This window comes from Argopecten irradians, chromosome 2, assembly GCF_041381155.1.
Source record: "Argopecten irradians isolate NY chromosome 2, Ai_NY, whole genome shotgun sequence".
NCBI classification, from domain to species: Eukaryota; Metazoa; Mollusca; class Bivalvia; order Pectinida; family Pectinidae; genus Argopecten; species Argopecten irradians.
In genome coordinates this window covers 66,237,613-66,260,154 of record NC_091135.1, presented here as the reverse complement: position 1 = coordinate 66,260,154, position 22,542 = coordinate 66,237,613, and the positions used below count along the sequence as shown (strand labels likewise).

General features: G+C 37.4%; 2 protein-coding genes across 3 annotated transcripts; one reads left to right on the top strand and one right to left on the bottom strand.

Moving 5' to 3' along the window:
* Window positions 1-215: 215 nt before the first annotated feature.
* On the top strand, window positions 216-6,054 carry LOC138316256 (heat shock factor-binding protein 1-like). Its single transcript, XM_069257869.1, has 3 exons — window positions 216-410; window positions 4,534-4,600; window positions 5,108-6,054. The coding sequence occupies exons 1-3, from the start codon at window positions 231-233 to the stop codon at window positions 5,191-5,193; spliced, it is 333 nt and encodes a 110-aa protein (XP_069113970.1). The 5' UTR covers window positions 216-230; the 3' UTR covers window positions 5,194-6,054.
* Window positions 6,055-7,868: 1,814 nt separating this feature from the next.
* On the bottom strand, window positions 7,869-21,820 carry LOC138316254 (G patch domain-containing protein 1-like). 2 transcript variants are annotated; one of them, XM_069257867.1, is made up of 9 exons: window positions 21,614-21,820; window positions 21,179-21,306; window positions 20,824-20,960; window positions 19,014-19,168; window positions 17,128-17,281; window positions 13,824-13,985; window positions 13,585-13,709; window positions 12,373-12,569; window positions 7,869-7,996 (listed from the first exon to the last, which is right to left on the bottom strand). In XM_069257867.1, the coding sequence occupies exons 1-9, from the start codon at window positions 21,797-21,799 to the stop codon at window positions 7,945-7,947; spliced, it is 1,296 nt and encodes a 431-aa protein (XP_069113968.1). In that variant the 5' UTR covers window positions 21,800-21,820; the 3' UTR covers window positions 7,869-7,944. The 2 variants fall into 2 exon arrangements, with proteins under 2 accessions (XP_069113968.1, XP_069113969.1); XM_069257868.1 differs by having other exon boundaries at window positions 12,373-12,491; window positions 21,614-21,819.
* Between the last annotated feature and the right edge of the window lie 722 nt (window positions 21,821-22,542).

Below are 22,542 nucleotides of genomic sequence, written 5' to 3'. Positions count from 1 at the left end.
TGGCACATATAAGCAATTATTTTCTGGCAATATCATAAACTACGATGTAAATAGTTATTGCGTTACAAATAGGGATTACGGTAGTTTGTTATCCGCGATAACTAGATACGTATTTGAGATAAACAACGTTTACGTTGTTATATTTATCACACAGCTCTGTAGCATGCCAGGTAGATTATACTAAACATTAATTAGTACCCCTCGCGGGCCCCGCTACGTTTTCAATACGCATGCGTTGTAATCAGAAACTAATCACTTCCTGTTCATATCTTGCCCGACTGTCAGAACAACATCGACTGTCAGAACAACATCGAGTTCCAAAGAAGCAGGATCAAGGTATGGCAGACTACGGCAAAGACTACATGGCTAACAATGCCGATCCCAAGAACGTCCAAGACCTTACTGCATTTGTAAGTATATTTCTCTATTTTATTCCACATGGGAGCTATTCTACCTGGGCTAGGTGAAGAGGGGTTGGAAGTAGGGAGCTAACATATTTGACAAGTTCAAACACGCTTTGTTTTCCCTCGAAACTGTGTCAGGATCGGTAGGTCTGTCGATATCCCATGTATCATTTCTATGCCAACGAATAGGTATTTTTGTGTGTATATTTCAATAAAATAAACTAACTTTGCATTAGGCCTAATTTCATGATTTGCTAATAAAACAACACTTGGCATTTTTGATGTTGCACTTATTTTCATTATAAAAAATATTGTAATATCTGGTGAACTTTATCGTGGAGGACATCACATCAACCGTTGGATTGCTGTAATGTAAATATGTTTTACTATTCTGAGTGAGTGAGTTCAAAAGAATTTATGAGTTTTATTGATATGCGCTTGATGCATTAAGATACAATGTAGCTGTACACTGTAACTACTCTACATATAATACAGGCCAAGGTATGCATCAGATAACTAGAAGCAGACCTATGGTCTACTTAAAAGGGTTGGAAAAAAATCTACTTTGGTGTTGGATCAATATCTTGTCTACACAACTATTGAATATTTATTGAATATGATAAGTCATCACTTCGGACAAAGACCTTTTCAAGATAAAAATGCTGATGACAGATTGACAGATCTAGAGACATGCAATACGCTGTAGCAGGAAAGTATAAGACATAACCTAAAAAGAAGTAACAGGAGAAGAGAAAATGTAGCGGCCAGACCGGGATTCGGACCCGGGACCCTCTGAACACTAGCCAAGTGCTCTACCGACTGAGCTACCTGGTCACCTATGATCGACCCAGTCCAATCCCTCTAATCTCCTCCCTCCTTTCTCGAAGTCTTCGCCCTTGAAGACATACAATCAAGACCCTTCCAAACGCCACCACCATGGGTTATTTAGTTGGGCGCCAATTCTGTAACAGGAGAGGAGAAAATGTAGCGGACAGACCAGGATTTGAACCCAGGACCCTTCGAACACTAGCCGAGTGCTCTACCGACTGAGCTACCTGGTCACCGATGATCGACTCAGTCCAATCCCGCTACACATCGCATAACTAGAAACAGACCTATGGCCTACTTAAAAGGGTTGGGGGAAAAAATCTACTGTGTTGGTGGATTAATATCTGTTAACACAACTATTGAATATTTATTGGATATGATGAGTCATCACTTCAGACTAAGACCTTTTCGAGATAAAAATGCTGATGACAGATTGACAGATCTAGAGACATGCAATACGCTGTAGCAGGAAAGCATAAGACATAACCTAAAAAGGCAAAGACGTTTTTTTTTTCACTACAAGAATTATACACTATACTTAAATTATGCGTGTATAGTTTTTGGCCATGTGGTAATTTTAAAACATTTAAGTATGTATAGCGTAGTAGATTTACTATACTTAAACTCCACCTCTCTGCTTCACAAGGTAATGACTAATGTAAAAAGTCCATGAATTTGAAGAAGTCAGCATATACTAATCTATAGACTTTTTCAAACCATGACTCATTGTATATGTGATTCAGTTATGAATTAAATTAAAATTCCCATAGTGATTAATGTTTCTTAAAAAGCTGAGAAATTGTCCTGTAGTGTTGCTATAGTTTTTGTATGTGATTTATTCACTCCTTGAATGACACTAGGCTGACCATACCCACCACAATTTTAATCTTATTCCATCTCAAATTTTAATTATTCGTTGAAATTATAAAAGTTCACATTTTCTCAATTTATATATAGCATTCTTGAACTTTAATCTTTTTAGTTTTACACAATGCAATATAATGTAAAGCGAAAAGGTTATCTAGTGATCGTAAAGGATATGAAGTTTTCTGTTTTTCAAGTTTGCATCAAAGACTACTAACTTAGACTAGGGGAATATGTTTATCATGATAGCATGAATTGTGTACCACCTGGTTTATGGTATATTCAACAGCAGAAAATTAAACCTCCACTATGTTACTCCCAAAATAAATGATTACCCCGGCGGATTGTCCAACAAAGGACAAAGGGCTTAGTTTTTCATTTAAATATTGCATTCAATACTTTGTACAGCTGTGTATAGTGGAATGTTCAGAAAATGAAAGCTTTGAAAAGCAATTTTCACTGCACAATAAATGTCCATAGAAATTAAAGCCTACCTTTAGTCTCATATATTAAAGCTTTATAATGCTAATGTCAGCTAAAGTCTAAAGGTTTTATTAACTTTCAGTATTTAAAGACAACAGTTGAATATATTGAAAGGTTTGATAACATTTACTATATCAAGTGTACACTTCTACTATCATTAGTAATGGATATTTTTTCTTTGGATAATTGCAATATATTTATTCTCAATTATTACTTACAGTGCTGAAACATTGTTTACTGGTACTTACTATACCAGTCTGGAATTAATTAATTAACATGTAATGTTTCAGATTAATATTGTTCTTTGTTTTCGTATTAATAAAAATTGCTTTTAACCAATGCAATATCTTTACTAAATACTCTAAGAGAGCTTACTTCTAGCTTTGCAGTAGGAAATGGTAGCTATATATAGTTTATATTTTTCTTTAGATTAATCTGGATTCATGCTGTACAACCGTCTTGATTCTATGTTATGATAATTAAACAAATGATTAAGCTAATTAAAAAAGGAAAATAAATAGATCTGCACCAGTTACAATAAAGACCAGTGTCATTTTTTTTCTTTCCAGAAAACTTTGAGATAGCACTAGACCATAGCATAGATGTGTAAATTGCACACCTAAGCATAATCTGCTCAAAGAATCAATATGTATGTACTTATAATCATTCAGGCGAGACTGAAACTTGTGTAGGTATAGCAGGGATATGAATTATTTAGATATACATTATAGGTATAGACAATACCTACAAAGGGTTATTGTCATAAAAGGTATCATATACAGGCAGGTATGTTTATTGCATTACCTTTAAACATATGGCGTGCGGGTGGTTGGATACAAGTGTTTGTCAAACTTGTGGCCACATGTATGTAACAGTCAGTATAGAGTCTAGGTAGAGAGATATGTCAGCAAAATCCATACCATTTGGAACATGTTCTAGCCAATTATCTACTTTCTGAAATTTTAATAATAAATATATATTATAAAAAAGGATGTAACATTGTTAATAATTACACATCATACAACATATTATGTAATAAATTATACTTTCACGGAATATTTCTGAACTATAATTAAGCAAAGGGATTGAAACACATTTTTCTGTGAATAACAATGCGATCTCTCGATCTAATATACAAGTGTTACTGGCCAATCCTCATACGGTATTCTATTGCTGAAATTACAATGCATATTGCCATGACCAAGTACACATATACCTTTATAACTGACAGGTGAGATCTTCAACTGAAGGAGTAACTTCTACAGCTGAGATTTACAATACCTTGTGTACTTGTTGTGTAGAGAAACATTTCATCTTAAAGTTTATGCTTCTATAGTATTCTATATGTGGGCAATAAATTTTAGCTCAAAGTTAATGGAGATTTCTGTTTGCTTAAATCCCTGTTATATAGTGGTCCACAGTAAATACTTTGTACATGTGTGGGGAACTATGGGAAGTGAAACCTTGTGTATAGTGCTGTTACATGTAGTGACATGCACAATCAATACACTAGAACAAACACACCATTGTGGGAGTTCCTTTGTTGGAAATAAAATCAATAATCTACAGAGGGTAGAGCCTAAAGTTCCTTACTTTTAAATTTACTTGTGTATTTGTAGGCAACATATATAATCATGCATCATAAAATCAGGAATGAAAAATTCAAAGCAGTTAAACTCTTATTATTTCACATGAAAAGTAACATCACTACAATGACAAAATATCAACATCTACTCTACATATCTTTTTGATTTATAGGTTAAACTATTCTATTATTGTCTTGAAGATTACAGTATTTTTTTTAACTGTACATTAACTTTGCATTGGAATAATGGAATAAAACTACTTAAATATGATGAAAATCTCAAGCAATGTATTAATGATAGAAAACTAATGATTTGCAAGATGGGCACTGATGATTTAAAATTCCTATACCTTTGTTGTTGTGTTACAGGTACAAACCCTTCTACAACAGATGCAGGACAAGTTTCAGAACATGTCCGACCAGGTGATCACTAGAAATATCCTTTACTCTCTATACTAGGCTTATCAACTTTATTCTTAGGAATTTGATTATATTTCAAGGTAACCAGGAATTTGATTATATTTCAAGGTAACCCATTAAGAGAAAAAGGTCAAAAGTGGTGGGGGTTTAATTATCTGTAAATAACTTGCCTGATTACATTGATCTATTAGTATTAGGTCTACATTTTGGAGTTTTTAATGTAATTCATTGTTGTAAAAGTTGTCCATCAGACAGGTAATAGCAAGATTTAGGTAGGGGTCTTATTTTTTATATAAGCTAATCACAAGTCCATTATATTCTCTTTGATATTAAAAGTTGGTTAAGGGTTCAGATTTCTAGTCACATGTTGTGGAAGAAGTAAATGTTGTCAGATGTATTGGACTGTTTTATGAAGAAATGAAACCAAAGAATCACGTTTAGATATTTTGACGATTTATTGAATTTGTATGCTTAGTTAATTACAATTGTACCTGTGAAGTTAGAACTCCTTAACTGCTTGTACTTGATGAGATGGGAAACCGCATTGATGATCTGGAGAAGAACATCGCTGATCTGATGACACAGGCTGGTGTAGATGACCGTGCATAGCTGAATTTTGTCACTTGACTTCATCATGTATTTTGTATGTCACGATGTGTGTGTGTATCATCTTAACCTCTGGTTGTGGCCTATCCTCTCAGCAAGGAGGCATGGCCACTCTGAGGATGCATGTCCTTAATGACAGGGGATGCATCACCGAACACCGAACATTCCACCCAGTATCTTAGTGTGTGCCTTCAACAGAGACTGGACCACAATCTGTAGCGAATTATAACAGTGGCAGACTCATTTATAGTGGTGTTGGAAACTTCTAGAGACAAAACTTGTTGATGTATGCAAAAAGCCATCACCAATGACGCCATCCTGAATTTACATCATATCAATAATCAAATCAATACTGGGTCTAAAAGGGTGGCAAACTCATCATGTCAATCCTGCCACCCCTTCTCCCTGAAGTGGGACAGCCCACCAAGAACCATATATGTGTATACCAATGATACTACACAGGACCTGTTCACCAGGTCAGAGTGAAGGGAGGGTAAGATTGACAGGCGTGTAACAGTGGATGTGTATTATTGGTGTTTTTGGGCAGCTGACAATGTCCATTAATCAATTTGCATAAAAATGTGATCAATTAATGATAACTTTACTATATATATTTAAAGTTTAAACATAACTGTTATTACCCAGTATTAATCAATTATTTGTTAAACATTTTTTGGGTTTTCATTTTCTTTTGAAAAAACAACAACTGTACTTTGGCGGATTTGGGCAATGTTCTGTTCTTAGATGCAATTAATTTATTATTCAGATAATTTATTATACCATTTATTGTTGTACATTTGCTGTTTCTATTAAAACATCTTTGCTTGTACATGTAGTAGAATTTATTAAAACTTTTCATTTCAATTAACATTTCATTAATTGTCTTTTCTCATGATCCTATTAATATAGTAATGTGGTTTGAAATCTTTTTTGAATGGACCATGCCCCAAGAACATGAACAGTAATTTTTTGGCTTTAGTAACCATTTAGCTATGTTTATAAAAAAAACATGGAAACTGGAAAAAAAAGAAACAACAATCGCAGACGACATTAAAAAAGTAACATCATAGTTAGGCAGCCATCTTGGATTTTGATAGTTGAGGTTTGTTACAGCTATTTCTCAGAAAGTACTGAAGGGATCTTTCTCAAATTTCTTTGTAGGTTCCCCTAAGACCGTAGTTGTGCATATTGCATTTTGGGACTGATTGATCAACAAGATGGCCAACTGGCCGCCATCTTGGATTTTGATAGTTAAAGTTTGTTACCGCTATTTCTCAGAAAGTACTGAAGAGATCTCTCTTGAATTTTATATGTAGGTTCCCCTTGGACCCTACTTGTGCAAAATGCATTTTGGGACTGATCGGTCAACAAGATGGCTGCCTGGTAGCCATATTGAATTTTGATAACAATAGTTTTTTACTGCCATTTCTCAGAAAGTACTGGAGAGATCTTTCTCAAATTTCATATGTAGGTTCCCCTAGGGCCGTAGTTGTGCATAATGCATTTTGTAACTGATTGGTCAACAAGATGGCCAATCAGCTGCCATCTTTGATTTTGATAGTTACCGCTATTTCTCAGAAAGTACTGAAGGAATATCTGTCAAATTCCATAAATAGGTTCCCCTTGGGCCCTAGTTCTGCATAGTACCTTTTCGGACTGATCTGTCAACAAGATGACCAACTGGCCGCCATCTCGGATTTCGTCGTTGAAGTTTGCTACCACTGTTTCTCAGAAAGTGATGCGATCTGTCTCTAATTTTATGTGGTATTTTGAAAAAGTTTGAAAGGCAGAGAAAAGATCCCTCTTTCCATTGTCAGACATAGATCATTCTTTGGTGGGTGCCAAGATCCCTCTGGTATCTCTTGTTCCCTATTAAGGTTCCCATGATATATTATCTGTATAATGAACTACCCGGGTGTGTTTAGTACAAAGTGATTTGGTTGGTCCCCAGAGGTTCAATGTAACCAAGTTTTAATGTGGCATCAAATCTAGACAAAAAGTGAAAAATCAAAGATGTCTGTCTGTCTGCCATCTTGTCTGATAGGTTCTAAAATGCAATATGTACAACTAATATGCACAACTAGGGCTCATGGGGAGCCTACATATGAAATTTGAAACATTATCAAAATCCATAATGTCTGTAAGCCATCTTGATACCCTAACAACCAGCCATCTTGACAGCCAAACAGCCAGCCATTTTCACATCCAAACAGCCAGCCATCTTAAAATCCAAACAGCAGCCATCTTAACATCCAAACAGTCTCAAAATGCTAAGTGTACAACTAGGGATCAAGGGGAACCACATGCACCTTTGAGATAGTTCTGATGAGTACCATTTGAGGAATAGTGGTGACAGGCATTGTTTGCAGAATGATAGACAGTGGATGATTTGATCTGTGGATGACGGTAAGGCTAATAAGCAATATGGCGTCAATTTCATCAATATGCCTCAATTTGAAGAAACTATGATTCAAATCCTCCATAGGAAAGCATTACAGAAGTTGTGTTGCTTGTATGAAGATCCTTCCCCCTAACCTTTGTAATGAATGCTATATAGGAAATGTTTTAAAAGTAGTGGAATTTCTTTGAAATTAAAGACATTTGATGAAACTGGAGTCTGGTATTCAAAGTTTCCAGACAACTAAGTCTTTGGAAAATAAATTTATCACAGACTTAAAAAGTTTAAATATGTATTTATTAAAAAAAAAATGAAGTTGTTTATCACAGCCAAAAAAACACCAGGTAGAACAGTGGTCAGATGAGGTCTGAATTCCTGAGAAGTCCTTTCTGTGTTGCAGCTTTCAACCTGAATACAGAAACAATACCCACTTGATGGTACATGACATACCAGTAATACATAAAGCTCGAGATATATTAGTTGTTGGCTTAAATTTTCAATGAAAATGAAATTTGGTAATTTTGTAAATTAAGGCAAGAATATCTTATTTTCTGTGAAACAGGATGGAATGATATCTATGACAACTGGAAGAACAAGTTACAAAATCTAACAGCAGTTTTGTTTAAAAGCTTTTGGTAATGAGGTCTTGATTGCACTGTGAGTAAAGTGAACAATTTTCATGTTGTATTTTCGGCCATATTAACATAAGCTTGTGTGATGACCAGTATTAAATGGACCTACACAAAGTATTACAAAGTACACAATAGGCATCAAAGAGTAATGATTCTAACTTCATTTTGATTCAATTGATACCAGAGGATAAACAACATAAAATGTTATTCCACACATACTGAAATCCTGCACAGTTGGTAATAAGAATAGAATATAGAAAATTAAGTTCATATTCTGGTTAAGGTAGTCTAATATAGTTAAATAATATTTCCTGATTTTTCCAATTGTTGTTTATTTTTAGGTCACTTGAAGCAATTTCAATAAAATTTTGCACAAACCATTTAATGCCTAAGGCTAATCAAAATTGTGAATTATCTGACCCCCACCCCCCAGGGGGTCTATGGGAGGTGTCAAAAGGAATAAAATTGACTTAAATTTTAAACATTTCTTCTCCACTCACAGATGTGGTGGAATCAAATACTCTTCATAGATAGAAGGTTTCAAGGCTCTCTACAAAATTGTGAATTATATGACTATGGGGTCTCAGGTTTCCCCCTAGGGAGGGGGTTAAGTTTACTATAACAGTTAATATAGGGAAAACATATTTATGAACATTATTTGGTCATTTGTAATAGAAAATTAGTCAAATGTTGTCAGAATTATCCCTATGAAATGGCCATTGAATCCTATTAACAAATTTCCCATGACTGACCCCCAGGGGCCTTAGGGGCGGGGCCAAAATGGGCCAATTAGGCTAAAACTTCAATAATCTTCTTCTTAATTCCCTGATTTGATGGAACCAAATAATCTTCATAGATTAACAAGAGGCCCATGGGCCTTACAGGTCATCTGACTCATGGCACAAAATAACAAAGTCACAGTATAAAGTAGTGGTTAACAATTAATATAAACAATACCAGGAACTCCTTAGTTGAATATGTAAGTTTCTGAAATAGGTAAAGGTCTTTTGTTGAACAAACTTGGTAGCCCTTCATCCATATATGGTTGTAACCCATTCAAGGATTAAGGAGGAGTCCGATTTTAAAGCCAAATTTCAGCAAAGCTCCCATTTTGAACCCCTGCCGTTCTATCCCATTGGTCTTTACCTCAGTCCTTTAAAAACATATATGATTGTCCTCACTTACAGCGCCGTTACAACAAGTGTTCCTGTTTACATTCATTCACTCGATAGACACGTTGGCTGGTAGCTGATCTAGTAGGCTGGTAACTGATGCAGTAGATTAGATTTTAGGTGGCATGTAACGAAGGCACTGATTGGCTAAAGCATCGGCAGCCCGACTGATAGCCCGAGATACTCTGGCCCTGACACCAGACTTAGACATTATGACAGATAGATAGATGTCTGGTTTAGGGCCACAGCGCAGTAGTACTCGAAAACCTGAAATAAGCTGACACCTTTTGGTATCGGGCCAAGTCATCTCCGATTTAGACTGACCACCGAGAAGCACCACTAATCTTAGTCTATTCAACAAATGAATATTATATCTACCCAAATATAGTAATCTGTCGAGATTAAGGTGATTTGCATACTACTACAAAATGGTGACGAAGATGAGGGAAATTTAAAGCTGCGGAAAAGAAACTACTGTGTTGACACTAGAACGTGCATTCGTGATGAAATGGATGGCTATGAGAAGATAAACTATTCATTTGTTGAAAAGACCAAGGTAAGTGGCGATTTTCGGTGGTAATATTTTGTAAGTAGTCTGAATCAGAGATGACCTGGCACGATACCAAATGGTGTCAGCTTATTCCAGATTTTCGAATACTACTGCGCTCTGGCCCTAAACCAGACATCTATCTGTCATAATGTCTAAGTCTGGTGTCAGGGCCAGAGTATCTCGGGCTACCCGACTGATTGCCCCCTGACTGACAAGATCGGCGACAACATTGAGAAGTAGGCGGAGCCAGCGGATCTTTGATGTTCATACCCGACTCTGTTGTACAATGTGTTTGATCACGTTGTGTACTATTTATGTTTTTACAATGTATACATTCAATCACTGTATTAAAAAATCGTAATTGTTTTGTTTCACTTATTAAGTGAATGTTTTGTTCATAAATTATTGGCTATTTCTCTCGACTTCGAAGAGTAGTCATACTGTAGCGTAACGTTATGTATCTACCAACGTTCCAATGGATCAAACTTTTCTTATCTATTCTATCCATTCTAATGCTACATGTAATGTCACAGCCGAATCTAGCTACTGTTGTTCCTTCTGACTGACTTTTCCGCTGTGCAAGGTCCGTTTGGTGTGGAAAAACAAATCAGGTACGACTGACAATAGATTATGTATTATCAGAATATATTCCGATCAAACACGGTTTTGATACATACCTGGATGTTACATGTAGTAGGGGATGTTATTCTAGTTGTAGACTTTGAGTTTGAATGCATTGCCTAAATATTTATAATTTAATTTGATTCATATTCGAGGTAATGTTCTCGGACGTTGACGCATGCACGGCGGTAGTTTACAAAATGTAGGTTGATTTTAGCCGAGAAATTGTCAACACTATAGATTCAAATGCATCTCTCTGATTAAATACTGGTGACAAAGTTAAAAAAAATCTACGCCTACAGCTGGAATAGCATCCCCTACTAACATCCAGGTATGTGTCAAAGCCGTGTTTTATCGGAATATATTTTGACAAAACACAATGGTCGGTTGTACATTGTACCCGATTTGGTTTCACACACCTTGCGGTAAAGTTATAATTAGTCAGAAGCAGGTGATTTCTTTTCCGTACAATTTCTGACTGACTTTTCCACTACAACAGTAGCTCTTTCCATAAGTACTTCACTGATTAGCGCTGATTTAGAGTCTATACATGAGGTAATTAAAATGTATTTGTGTAACCTTTTTACATTATGAAGCTTACGATGCCGATCATTTTATGTAGTAATCGACGACAGACATTTCCAACTGTTTTAGCTCCGCCCCTACATTGAAGCGACAGCCAATGAGAGCCGTGCTTACACAGCTTATTGAATGTCGTTGGCAACCTGACTAGCTACCAATCAAGCGAACCACCTACTAGACTGGCCGTCACACGTACGCTTATTGTAACGGTGCTGTAAAGTTCCCCCTTTTGAGCCCCCCCTCCCCTTTCCCAACAATGTTTCAAAACAAATTTGGTCGTCATCCATCCAAGGATGAAGGAGGAGTAGGATTTCAAAGGTAAAATTAAGAAAATTTGCCCTTTTGGGGCCCCACCCCTCTGCCCCTAGGGGTCAGACCTAACTCATTTGTATAAAATATGATTGCCTGTTCCCAACAATGTTTCAAAACAAATTTGGTTGCTATCCAACCAAGGATGAAGGAGGAGTGGGATTTTAAAGCTAAAATTAAGAAGATTTTAGACCTAACTCATTTATATAAAATATGATTGCCTGTTCCTAACAATGTTTCAAAACAAATTTTGTTGCTATCCAAGCAAGGATGAAGGAGGAGTAGGATTTTAAAGCTAAAATTAAGAAAATTTGCCCTTTTGGGGCCCCAGCCCCTAGAGGTTGGACCAGGCTCATTTATGAAAAAAAAGATTGTCCTTCTCCAATGATTTTTCACACCAATTTGGATGAAGGAGGAGTAGGATTTTAAAGATTAAATTAAGAAAATTTCCCATTTTGGGGCCCCGCCTCTCTGCCCCTAGGGGTCGGACCTAACCCATTGATATAAGATATGATTGCAATCCCCAATGATCTTTCACACCAAATATGGATGTAATCCACTCAAGGGTTAAGGATGAGAAGGCTTTTGAATAAATACAATGTAGTCTTTTGTGCGACGCACGGCGGACAGCGCACGACGACGGATAAAACATGATGACAATAGGTCATCCTGGCCTTCGGTCAGATGACCTAAAAAGGCAAATCTATAAAATCACTGACTTCAAGGGCCTGATGGGTCAATAAATAGTGTTTGTATGTCTTTGTGTCATTATTTATCCGCACTCACTGGTGACGGTTAAGGCCCATGGGCCTCTAGTTAAAGCAGTTTATGTTGGATGCTGAAATAACTTCTTCAGGTTGACTGTTCCACAGTTTCACAATAAGTGGGGACAAACTGTAGGTCAAAGGAAACACTTACTTCTGAAATAGCTCTTTATCATCCTCCAAGTCACTTGAATCCGAATCGCTGGAGTCACTACGTCGTCTGTGTTTCTTACTTTTCTTTTTCTCTTTGTGTTTGTCTTTCTTATGTTTAGCCTGAAAGGCGAAATAATATTGATGTCTAGAACTGTTCTTTAATCCCTTGGTAAACATCTCCGGTTTAAAACAGAGAAACTGAAAAAAAATTTGGCAAGGCACAGCTACATACCGGTATGTTTTGAAAATTCAATGCATAAAACAATCTTCAAACAAGGACATAGTCATTCAGATCCCCCGCCAATGGAGATATCAAAGCTGAAGTAAGTTTGATTGTGGAGACTTATGTGTATGAAAAAAAAACAGGAAAAAGGAAGTTGAGCTAAAGAAAGATGGAGTATAATTCAAGTAGAGCGGGGCTGCAATTGTTGAATCAGGTATACAGCCTTGACATTTATATTAGACTATATACACAAAGATGGGTGGAGTTTTGCAAAGTAACATTTACCATTTACCATGATATTTTCAGCAATGTTTCCATGGTAACGGAAAAAGTGCAAAAAATGAAAACCTAAAAATAGCAAAAGGCACTACTAGACCATAAGACCAATGTGTCTATGAAGTTTCGTGGAAATATCTCTTCTGGTTTTAGAGTTATGCTCCGGAAACGAACCTGGTACAAAAATATGATATTTTCAGCAATGTTTCCATGGTTACGGTAAAAATGCAAAAAATGCAAACCTAAAAATAGCAAAAGGCACTACTAGACCATAAGACCAATGTGTGTATGAAGTTTCATGGAAATATCTCTACTGGTTTTAGAGTTATGCTCCGGAAACCATTCGTACGGACAGACGGACAGACGGACGGACGGAACCCATTTGTATATCCCCCGCCAACTTCGTTGGGCGGGGTATAATAAATGTAGGAAACACTAAGAACAACCTATAATGTTGGTAGACATAAGTCATGATAGCAATGAAAGAAATATTTATAAATTGGTGTTGGATATTATAACATGTACTACAAATAATGATTAAGGTAATGCTTTATTCTTGTCAATTCACAGAATTAACACCATGTCCACCTTCCCACTTCATGGAGGGGCATAAAAAGCATATTTAACACAATTATTAAATTGTTTATCGTTCTTCATCAAGCAACATGAAAAGTAAGATTCAGTTTCACATGTTTTATAGATATGACGACATACCTTTTTCTCTTTCTTGTGTTTGTGTTTTTCCCTGTGTCTGTCTTTGTGTCTGTCCTTGTGTCTGTATTTACGACTAGAAGATGACGTCAGATCTACATACGCTGTAGAGGAAGTACTGGAGGCACCTGTATCAGAAGATTGTTATAAGTCATCATAACAACATTAAAAAATAATTTGTTGCACACTCTAGGTGTGAGATTTCTGACACAAGATGGAGAAAAATGTGATGCATATTTTACCTGGAGGAGGAAGGGCTGGGCCATATTGTTCCTCCTCGACCTCGGGGGGAGATGGTGGCTGTGGGGGAGGGTTGAGTCTCTCCTGTATCCCTTTCTCCTCTGTACTCTCAGAGAGATTCACATTCTCTTGTATGGAAGTTGGCAGATGTTTTGTCAATTCATCTAAAATAGAAGAAATGTACTTTATGTGAGAATATTCATATTTCCCATGTTTGTTCACTATATAACATTATCGAAGAAATTTGACATTCATTTTTGTATGAGTTTTATTAGCTTAACGTCCTATTACTAGTAATAGCCAGGGTCATGTAAGGACGTGCCAGGTTTGGTGGAGGAAAGCTGGAGTACACGGAGAAAAACCATCGACCAGTGGTCAGTACCTGGCAACTCTCCCACATGGGATTCAAACTCGCATCCCAGAGGCGAAGGACTTGTGGTAATATGTCGGGACATCTTAACCACTCGGCCATCGCGGCCTCTCATTTTTGTATAAATGTTATTTTGATGTGTATGTATACATAGACAGTGAATGAGATTGAGGTACTAATTGGACAAATACAAACCTGACACGTCAAATTTGGAAATGACTTGTATATAATGTTTAAAATATCTCGAGGTTATTGATAGCTTTTTATATGCTTCGGAATTTAACAGTTTCGACGAAATCTGTCCAATTAGCATGTCGCCTATGAAATCTTTGGTGTGGTTAATTCTCTCGGAATTATTAACGGCCACTACAATGTAATATGTCCCCAGATGTTCATATTCTAACCCAGAGGTCATACTGAGGTGACCCCGAACGAGGAGTTGTTAGATCTTGTATTGGAGCATATCGATGAGCATCGTAGTGAAGTGGAATTACAAGTCTAATTTTGACACACATACACACACACTGAATTACAAGAGGCCCAGAGGGCCTGTATCGCTCACCTAGTTTGTAATGCCAAGTAATGTTCTGAATACAGGTTAACTGTTTCTTTCCTGAAGGAATTTGAATATTTACCTCTTAATCCCTTATTGGGCCCCACCCCTCCTGCCCCCAGGGGGTCAGAGCCAAAATTAATACAAGTCCTCTTCCCCTTCCCCCAAGGATGTTTGTGGCCAAATTTGGTTACAATCCATGCAGAACTCTAGGACAAGTAGCAATTTATAGGATTTACCTCTATTTCCCCTTTTTGACCCCGCATCTCTTGCCGTCTAAGGCCGGGGGGGTCAGCCCTATCATTTGCACAATTTCAAATCCCATCCCTATAAGGATGCTACCATTGCATTATGAGTGCTCTTTCATGCTTAATTAGTTGCAGAGAAAAAGTCATAGAAATAGCTAAATTGACCCCTTTTGACCCCACCCTTCAGGCCCCCAGGGGGGTCAGCCTCATCATTTGCAAACTTTTGAATCCAAACCCTACACGGATGTAACCATTGCATTATGAGCGTAATCCCATGTTAAGTTGCAGAGTAAAAGTCATTTATATGGAAATTGACCATTTTTGACCCCGCCCCTCAGGCCCCCGGGGGGGTCAGCCCTATCATTAGCACAATTTGGAATCCCCACCATATAAGGATGCTACCATTGCATTATGGGTGCTATCCCATGCTTGGTTTCAGAGAAGAAGTCATTTATATGGAAATAGCGCAATTGACCCCTTTTGACCCCTCCCCTCAGGCCCCCGGGGGGTCAGCCTCATCATTTGTACAATTTTGAATCCCCACTCTATAAGGATGCTACCATTGCATTATGGGTGCTATCCCATGCTTGGTTTCAGAGAAGAAGTCTTTTATATGGAAATAGCCAAATTGACCCCTTTTGACCCCGCCCCTCAGGCCCCCCGGGGGTCAGCCCCATCATTTGTACAATTTTGAATCCCCACCCTATAATTATACTACCATTGCATTCTGAGTGCTATCTCATGCATAGTTTCAGAGAAGAAGTCGTTTATATGGAAATAGCCAAATTGACCCCTTTTGACCCCGCCCCTCAGGCCCCCGGGGGGTCAGCCCCATCATTTGTACAATTTTGAATCCCCACCCTATAAGGATGCTACCATAGCATTATGGGTGCTATCCCATGCTTGGTTTCAGAAGTCATTTATATGGAAATAGCCAAATTGACCCCTTTTGGCCCCGCCCCTCAGGCCCCTGGGGGGTCAGCCCCATCATTTGTACAATTTATAGTTAGTAGCCCATAAGGATGCTACCAGTCAAATTTTGTTGAAATCCAACCAGCGGTTATGGAGAAGAAGTCGATTGTTGACGGACGCCGGACGCCGACGCGACGCTGCGGTATCCCATAAGCTCACCTCGGTCCTTCGGACCAGTGAGCTAAACAAGAGGCCCAGAGGGCCTGTATCGCTCACCTGGTTTGTAATGTCAAGTCATGTTCTGAATACAGGTTCATTGTTTCTTTTCTGAAGGAATTTGAATATTTACCTTATTTCCCTATTGGGCCCCGCCCCTCCTCCCCCGGGGGGTCAGAGCCAAATTTATACAAGTTCTGTTCCCCTTCCCAAGGATATTTGTGGCCAAATTTGGTTACAATCCATGCAGAACTCTAGGACAAGTAGCGATTTATAGGATTTACCTCTATTTCCCCTATTGGGCCCCACCCTCCTGCCCTGGGGGTCAGAGCCAAAATTTATACAAGTTCTTTCCCCTTCCCCCAAGGATGAACTCTAGGACAAGTAGCGATTTATAGGATTTACCTGTATTTCCCCTATTGGGCCCCGCCCTTTCTGCCCCTAGGGGGTCAGAGGCAAAATTTATACAAGTTCTGTTCCCCTTCCCCCAAGGATGTTTGTGGCCAAATTTGGTTACAATCCATGCAAAACTCTAGGACAAGTAGCGTTTTATAGGATTTACCTCTATTTCTGCTATTGGGCCCCGCCCCTCCTGCCCCCCGGGGGTCAGAGCCAAAATTTATACAAGTTCTGTTCCCCTTCCCCCAAGGATGTTTGTGGCCAAATTTGGTTACAATCCATGCAGAACTCTAGGACAAGTAGCGTTTTATAGGATTTACCTTTATTTTCCCTATTGGGCCCCGCCCCTCCTGCCCCTGGGGGGTCAGAGCCAAAATTTATACAAGTTCTGTTCCCCTTCCCCCAAGGATGTTTGTGGCCAAATTTGGTTACAATCCATGCAGAACTCTATGACTAGTAGCGATTTAAAGGAAATGTTGACGGACGGACGGACGACGGACGACGGACGACGGACGCCGCGCCATGACATAAGCTCACCGGCCCTTCGGGCCAGGTGAGCTAAAAATTGACACACACACACACACAGACTGGATTATCATGATATATACCAATATTGTGCTGGATAGGTTCATTCAATGATTTAGACTGATTATCATCATCCTCTTCCTCTTCTTTCTCTCCCTCGTTGTTTTCATCCTCCTCTGATTCAGAGTCTGTGTTACCAAATATTGCATTAAACAAGTCCTGCTCAGGCTTCTCAGTCTGTAAGATAAGGATATACAAATGTAATATAATAACAAATAAATAAAATTTCTGTAAACGTGGAAATTTACGTGAGTGGCAAATTTACACTAATTACGCAAAGGTCGCTTGACCACAAAAATTTCCCCCACATGTAATATTTTTGAAATTTTATAATAAAATTAAATCATAAAGGATTAGTACATGTAGCAACTTCCAATTAATTTTATTTCTTAACCAAGAAATTAATTAATGACTGGTAGAGACAAATTTTAATTTTGAAAGAATGATCCATCTACCGGTATTTGGGTAACCCTATCATTTGTGCAATTTTGAATCCACACCCGATAAGGATGTTACCATTGCATTTTGAGTGCTATCCTATGCTTAGATTCAGAGAAGAAGTCATTTATATGAAAATAGTCAAATTGACCCTTTTTGCCCCACTGCTCAGGCCTCCGAGGGGTCAACTCCATCATTTGTACAATTTTGAATCCCCACCCTAAGGGGTGCTACCATTGCATTATGAGTGGTATCCCATGCTTAGTCATTGAAGAAGTTGTTTATATGAAAATAGCCAATTTGACCCCTTTTGGCCCCGTCCGTCAGGTCCCTGGGGGGTCAGCCCGACCATTTGAACAATTTTCAGTCAGTAGCCAATAAGGATGCTACCAGTCAAATTTTTATAAATTCGGGCCAGCGGTTATGAAGAAGGAGTCGATTGTTGAAAAAAGCCTAATAATATAGGCAGGTTTAGCGGATTTGATAATACGCTACTTTATCTTGTATGATGTACAATGATTTCATGTTGACATCAGAACATGAATACAATAATTACAGATTGTAGGAAAACACTTTTCTTTTGCAAACAAACAACAGATATACGGATAATAACTTGACGGGTAAATTGATAATTACACCTTCCCCGTCAAACGTTAATCTTATAATTAGAGAACAAAAAATGGCCTATCCCGCGTCCAGTTGTTCATGGGTCGCTGCACGGCAGGTATGTATAAAAGCACAGGTGACATTGGTCAGAATAAAGGGGCAATTAAAGTTAATGAATAGTACTCAGAAAGGTATACTATAATGTTATGTATTCAGATTTTACAGTCATACACCATCCATAATATTCTTAGACCTATCAAACAGTTAACAAAGGAGGCAATTAACGGATTTCAGTAATATACGCTGAGGTCATTAGATCACGAAAATAACCCCAACACATATAGTTTACAGAAGGAAATTGTGAAATTAACCTTCCGCCAACATTTTCATGTTTACAGTATATCAGAATAAATGTTATATTTAGTGAAAACTATATACTTCTTCCTCCAAGATTACGTAACAGATATATCAGGATATCCTTCACAGATACTGTGTTATTTTACAAAGGACCATTTTGATAATGACAAATGAATTGAAATTTACACAGAAGAAAATTCACATAATATTACTACATATGCACAGTACATGTAAATGAGAAGAGTGGTCTCTATAGACAAGAGGTCTTTATTCACCAGTCAAATTGGGTTTTAATTATACAGAGGTGGTCACTACAGAAAGTCTCACTGTATTTGCATTAAAATATTTCACATATTGTCACAATATGTACAGAATACATACTCATACACATAAATAATTTCTAAGGCATGATCTGTATCAATCTGTCACTAACATTCCCCAGCTGTCTATAGAGACATATGGAGTATTCCTTAAACACAGATTAACCATACCACTAACTGGTTCACACCTGTTCAGTACTTTGTGGAGTACTAGTGATGGACTCCTCTGTATCTGATGGCCTTGGTTTGGATGCTGGGGCATCCATCAAGTCACTAAACACAGATTTTAGAGGTGCACTCATTTTGGAACGATTCTTGATGTCAAAAGTCACTGGTTTGGATCCTGAAGAAGAAAAATACTTCTACTTCAATAAACTTACCAATCTTCCTCAAAGCTATTGGTTGTATTAAGCTTGAAACCTACTTAATAGTTTAAACCCATCAGTATGTAGTTTACTCTTCATGAATTAAGTTACATACGGTAGTACCTAAACCGAAACACCTTTAACTTTTTAAATATAATTGTAAAATGGGTTTGCTAATTTGTTAATACTACACTTATCATCACTTTCTGAACAAGTTCATTAAAATAAATCAAATATTTCTTTTCATAGCAAGGATTGTATGTTTCCCGACCTCATCCTAATTACTTCACGTGAGTTGACTATAACTGCGCCAGAAGGTAAGATACTGAAAAGAATCTTACACAGTAAATCTGTTTGTTGTAACCTCATCAATATAGATTTTCTTAAGTTTTAAAACACTTCCCAAGGTAATTGGCCATTCAGTTGACAACTTTACTGGTCATGGATTTTTTTGAAATTTTGAGAATAGGTTTCTTAAATAATGTTCTAATGACTTACTTTATATTTTTGGTGTACAAGAACCAGAAGTAGGTGAACTGTTAAGACTATGTTTAGCTGCAAATCGTCTATAGAAGTACCCTATCTTTTAGGGTTTAAGATTATATATTTTTTTCTTAGTGTGCGAAATATAAACATTTCAGTGCCTAATATTATCAGAAAATCATTCCAATACTGAAAACATATCCTTTTAATAGAAATATAATAGATTGCACCATGTAATTTATCATAACATTAGCGATATAAGTATATATTATTTTTCTTGAAAAAACTACCCCACAGTAATTTCAATTTAAGATTACAACTTTACTGGTCATGGATTTTTTTGAAATTTTGGATAGCTTTCTAACATTATGTGCTAAAGGTACTAAATCTCTTTGGTGTACAAGAACTGGAAGCGGGTGTACCATTTTGGTGAAAATTTGATATTGCTAAAAATTGACCCCCAAATTTGGCTATGTTTTAGTTTCAAGAACCTGTAAATAATTATTTCAATTTTTTAAGTTACATATGTTCAATCACATTTTGCGTGAATGTATACTTTTGAAAACATAATATCGGTTTTCAAAATTGAACATTAATTTGATATAGTTTTGGACCTAAAAGGGAACCCTGGTGTACACCTCGGGATGGCAACATTAAACCATCCCTGGGGCCTTTTGAATTTTTTAAAGGTATCTTACAGGTTCTCTGCCATAGTACCACAAAATGCACCTGGGTTTTGTTAAATCGATTCTTGGGCAAAATTCAATGGTAGGTGTAACAGGTCCTTTTCTGCCTCACTCGATGAGTTATAACTGGTATTCATCAAGAAACAAGGAATATCCTCTTTATGTCCCAGATTATTTGGCTTTGCCTCAGTATAAGGGAGATAATTTGAATATTTGTTCATGTTTACACTAAACTTTTCTTTTACATATTACATATATTCCTGTTTTACCCCGAAATTATAAAAAGCAAATGAAGTCAGGAAATAATAAATTGAATACAGTTTGGAACTGAGTAGCTGAAAAAAGTTCAATATTGTAAAGTGACGAAGTGCTATAGTTATATAAAGTACAACATACTTATTTAATATGTACCTAAACATAATAGTACCAGGTATGGCATACTATACAGATTCAGGTAATCCTACCTGTAGGACAGTCCGGTGCTGGTAAAGCCTTCATCTCCTCCGAGTTAGGAGACGCTGTCGGTTCATTAGAGAAGTTGAGGAAATTAAACACAGAGTATTTCTCCCTCTTCACTGTAGGTAACCCTACAACCGAGGATCTGTAGCAAAAGAACAAAATATCATTTACAAGGTCGAAATCTCATGTCATAAATCTGATTAATTCATTAGTGGATCATAAAGTTGTTAAAAAATACTTATGAGTTATGGCTGCTGTAACAGGAGAGAGAGAGAAGTGTTCCTTTTCCATAAATTAAATTCATGACATTCAGCAAATTGACAGCCTCATGTTGAAATATACTTATAACAGAGGTCGTACCCAGCATAGGGATTGGGCACGTTGAACCTCCAGCATAACAGTTTGTGTGGATGCCATTCAAACTCTTCATGTGTCAGCTGACCATACATCTTCATCTCTGCTGCCTTCATCTGGTCAGTCTTGTCTCCCTGGTAATGAAAGGTCAAAATCAAGTATATATCAAATATTGGGAAAATGTCAGTTGTTTGGAGTGCTCCAAATCACATAGAATATTGATCAGTTTGTGTTACCAGATACACACAAATAATAACTGTGGTCAAATTTAATAAGTCTGTAGTGTATTTCAATCATACAGCTAAAAGAGCTTCATGATTACTAATTTTGAGACAAGAGTTTCATGAAAAATTCAAATTGAAGTTTTGACTTTTAAACTTTAAGCTCTATTATGTAATGTGTTAATTTTTGATTATGACCTTGACACAATAATTTACTGACCCCTTCATCCCTGGGAATGTCCACAGTGTCGGTGCCATCGTCATACTTTGCTGATGTGAAACGTGACGCCATCATTCCTGGAAGAGGTTTGTACAGCTTGGAGGCCCGAATGAATTCTTCCTTTTCATGACCTCGATCCCATTCTGTCATGTGACCACTTATCACCTCCTCATATGCATCTATCATTCAAAGAAAGGACTGGTAAAGCCTAAATTGCTTTATATTGTATTATGGTTCAGAGTTAAAGTAACAATATAGTATTCAGTTTCCATGTTTTCAAAAAGAACTACATGTAGATGATTTTGACAACACGACTTAATTTATAACAGTACCAAAAGTATCAAAGTTTACCTAACCATTTAGCTGTCAGAGAAAACTTTCACAAAACACATCTAAATACAGTAAAACCCCTATAACTTGAACTGCAGGGGACCAGGTCAATAGTTCTGACCACCAGTGATACATCTGACCACCAGTGTGATACATCTGTACCACCAGTGATACATCTGGTCACCAGTGATACATCTGACCACCAGTGATACATCTCACCAGTGATACATCTGACCACATCTGACCACCAGTGATACATCTGACCACCAGTGATACATCTGGACCACCAGTGATTGACCACCAGTGATACATCTGACCACCAGTGATACATCTGACCACCAGTGATACATCTGACCACCAGTGATACATCTGACCACCAGTGATACATCTGACTCACCAGTGATACATCTGACCACCAGTGATACATCTGGTCACCAGTGATACATCTGACCACCAGTGATACATCTGACCACCAGTGATACATCTGATACCACCAGTGATACATCTGGTCACCAGTGATACATCTGGTAACCAGTGATACATCTGACCACCAGTGATACATCTGACCACCAGTGATACATCTGGTCACCAGTGATACA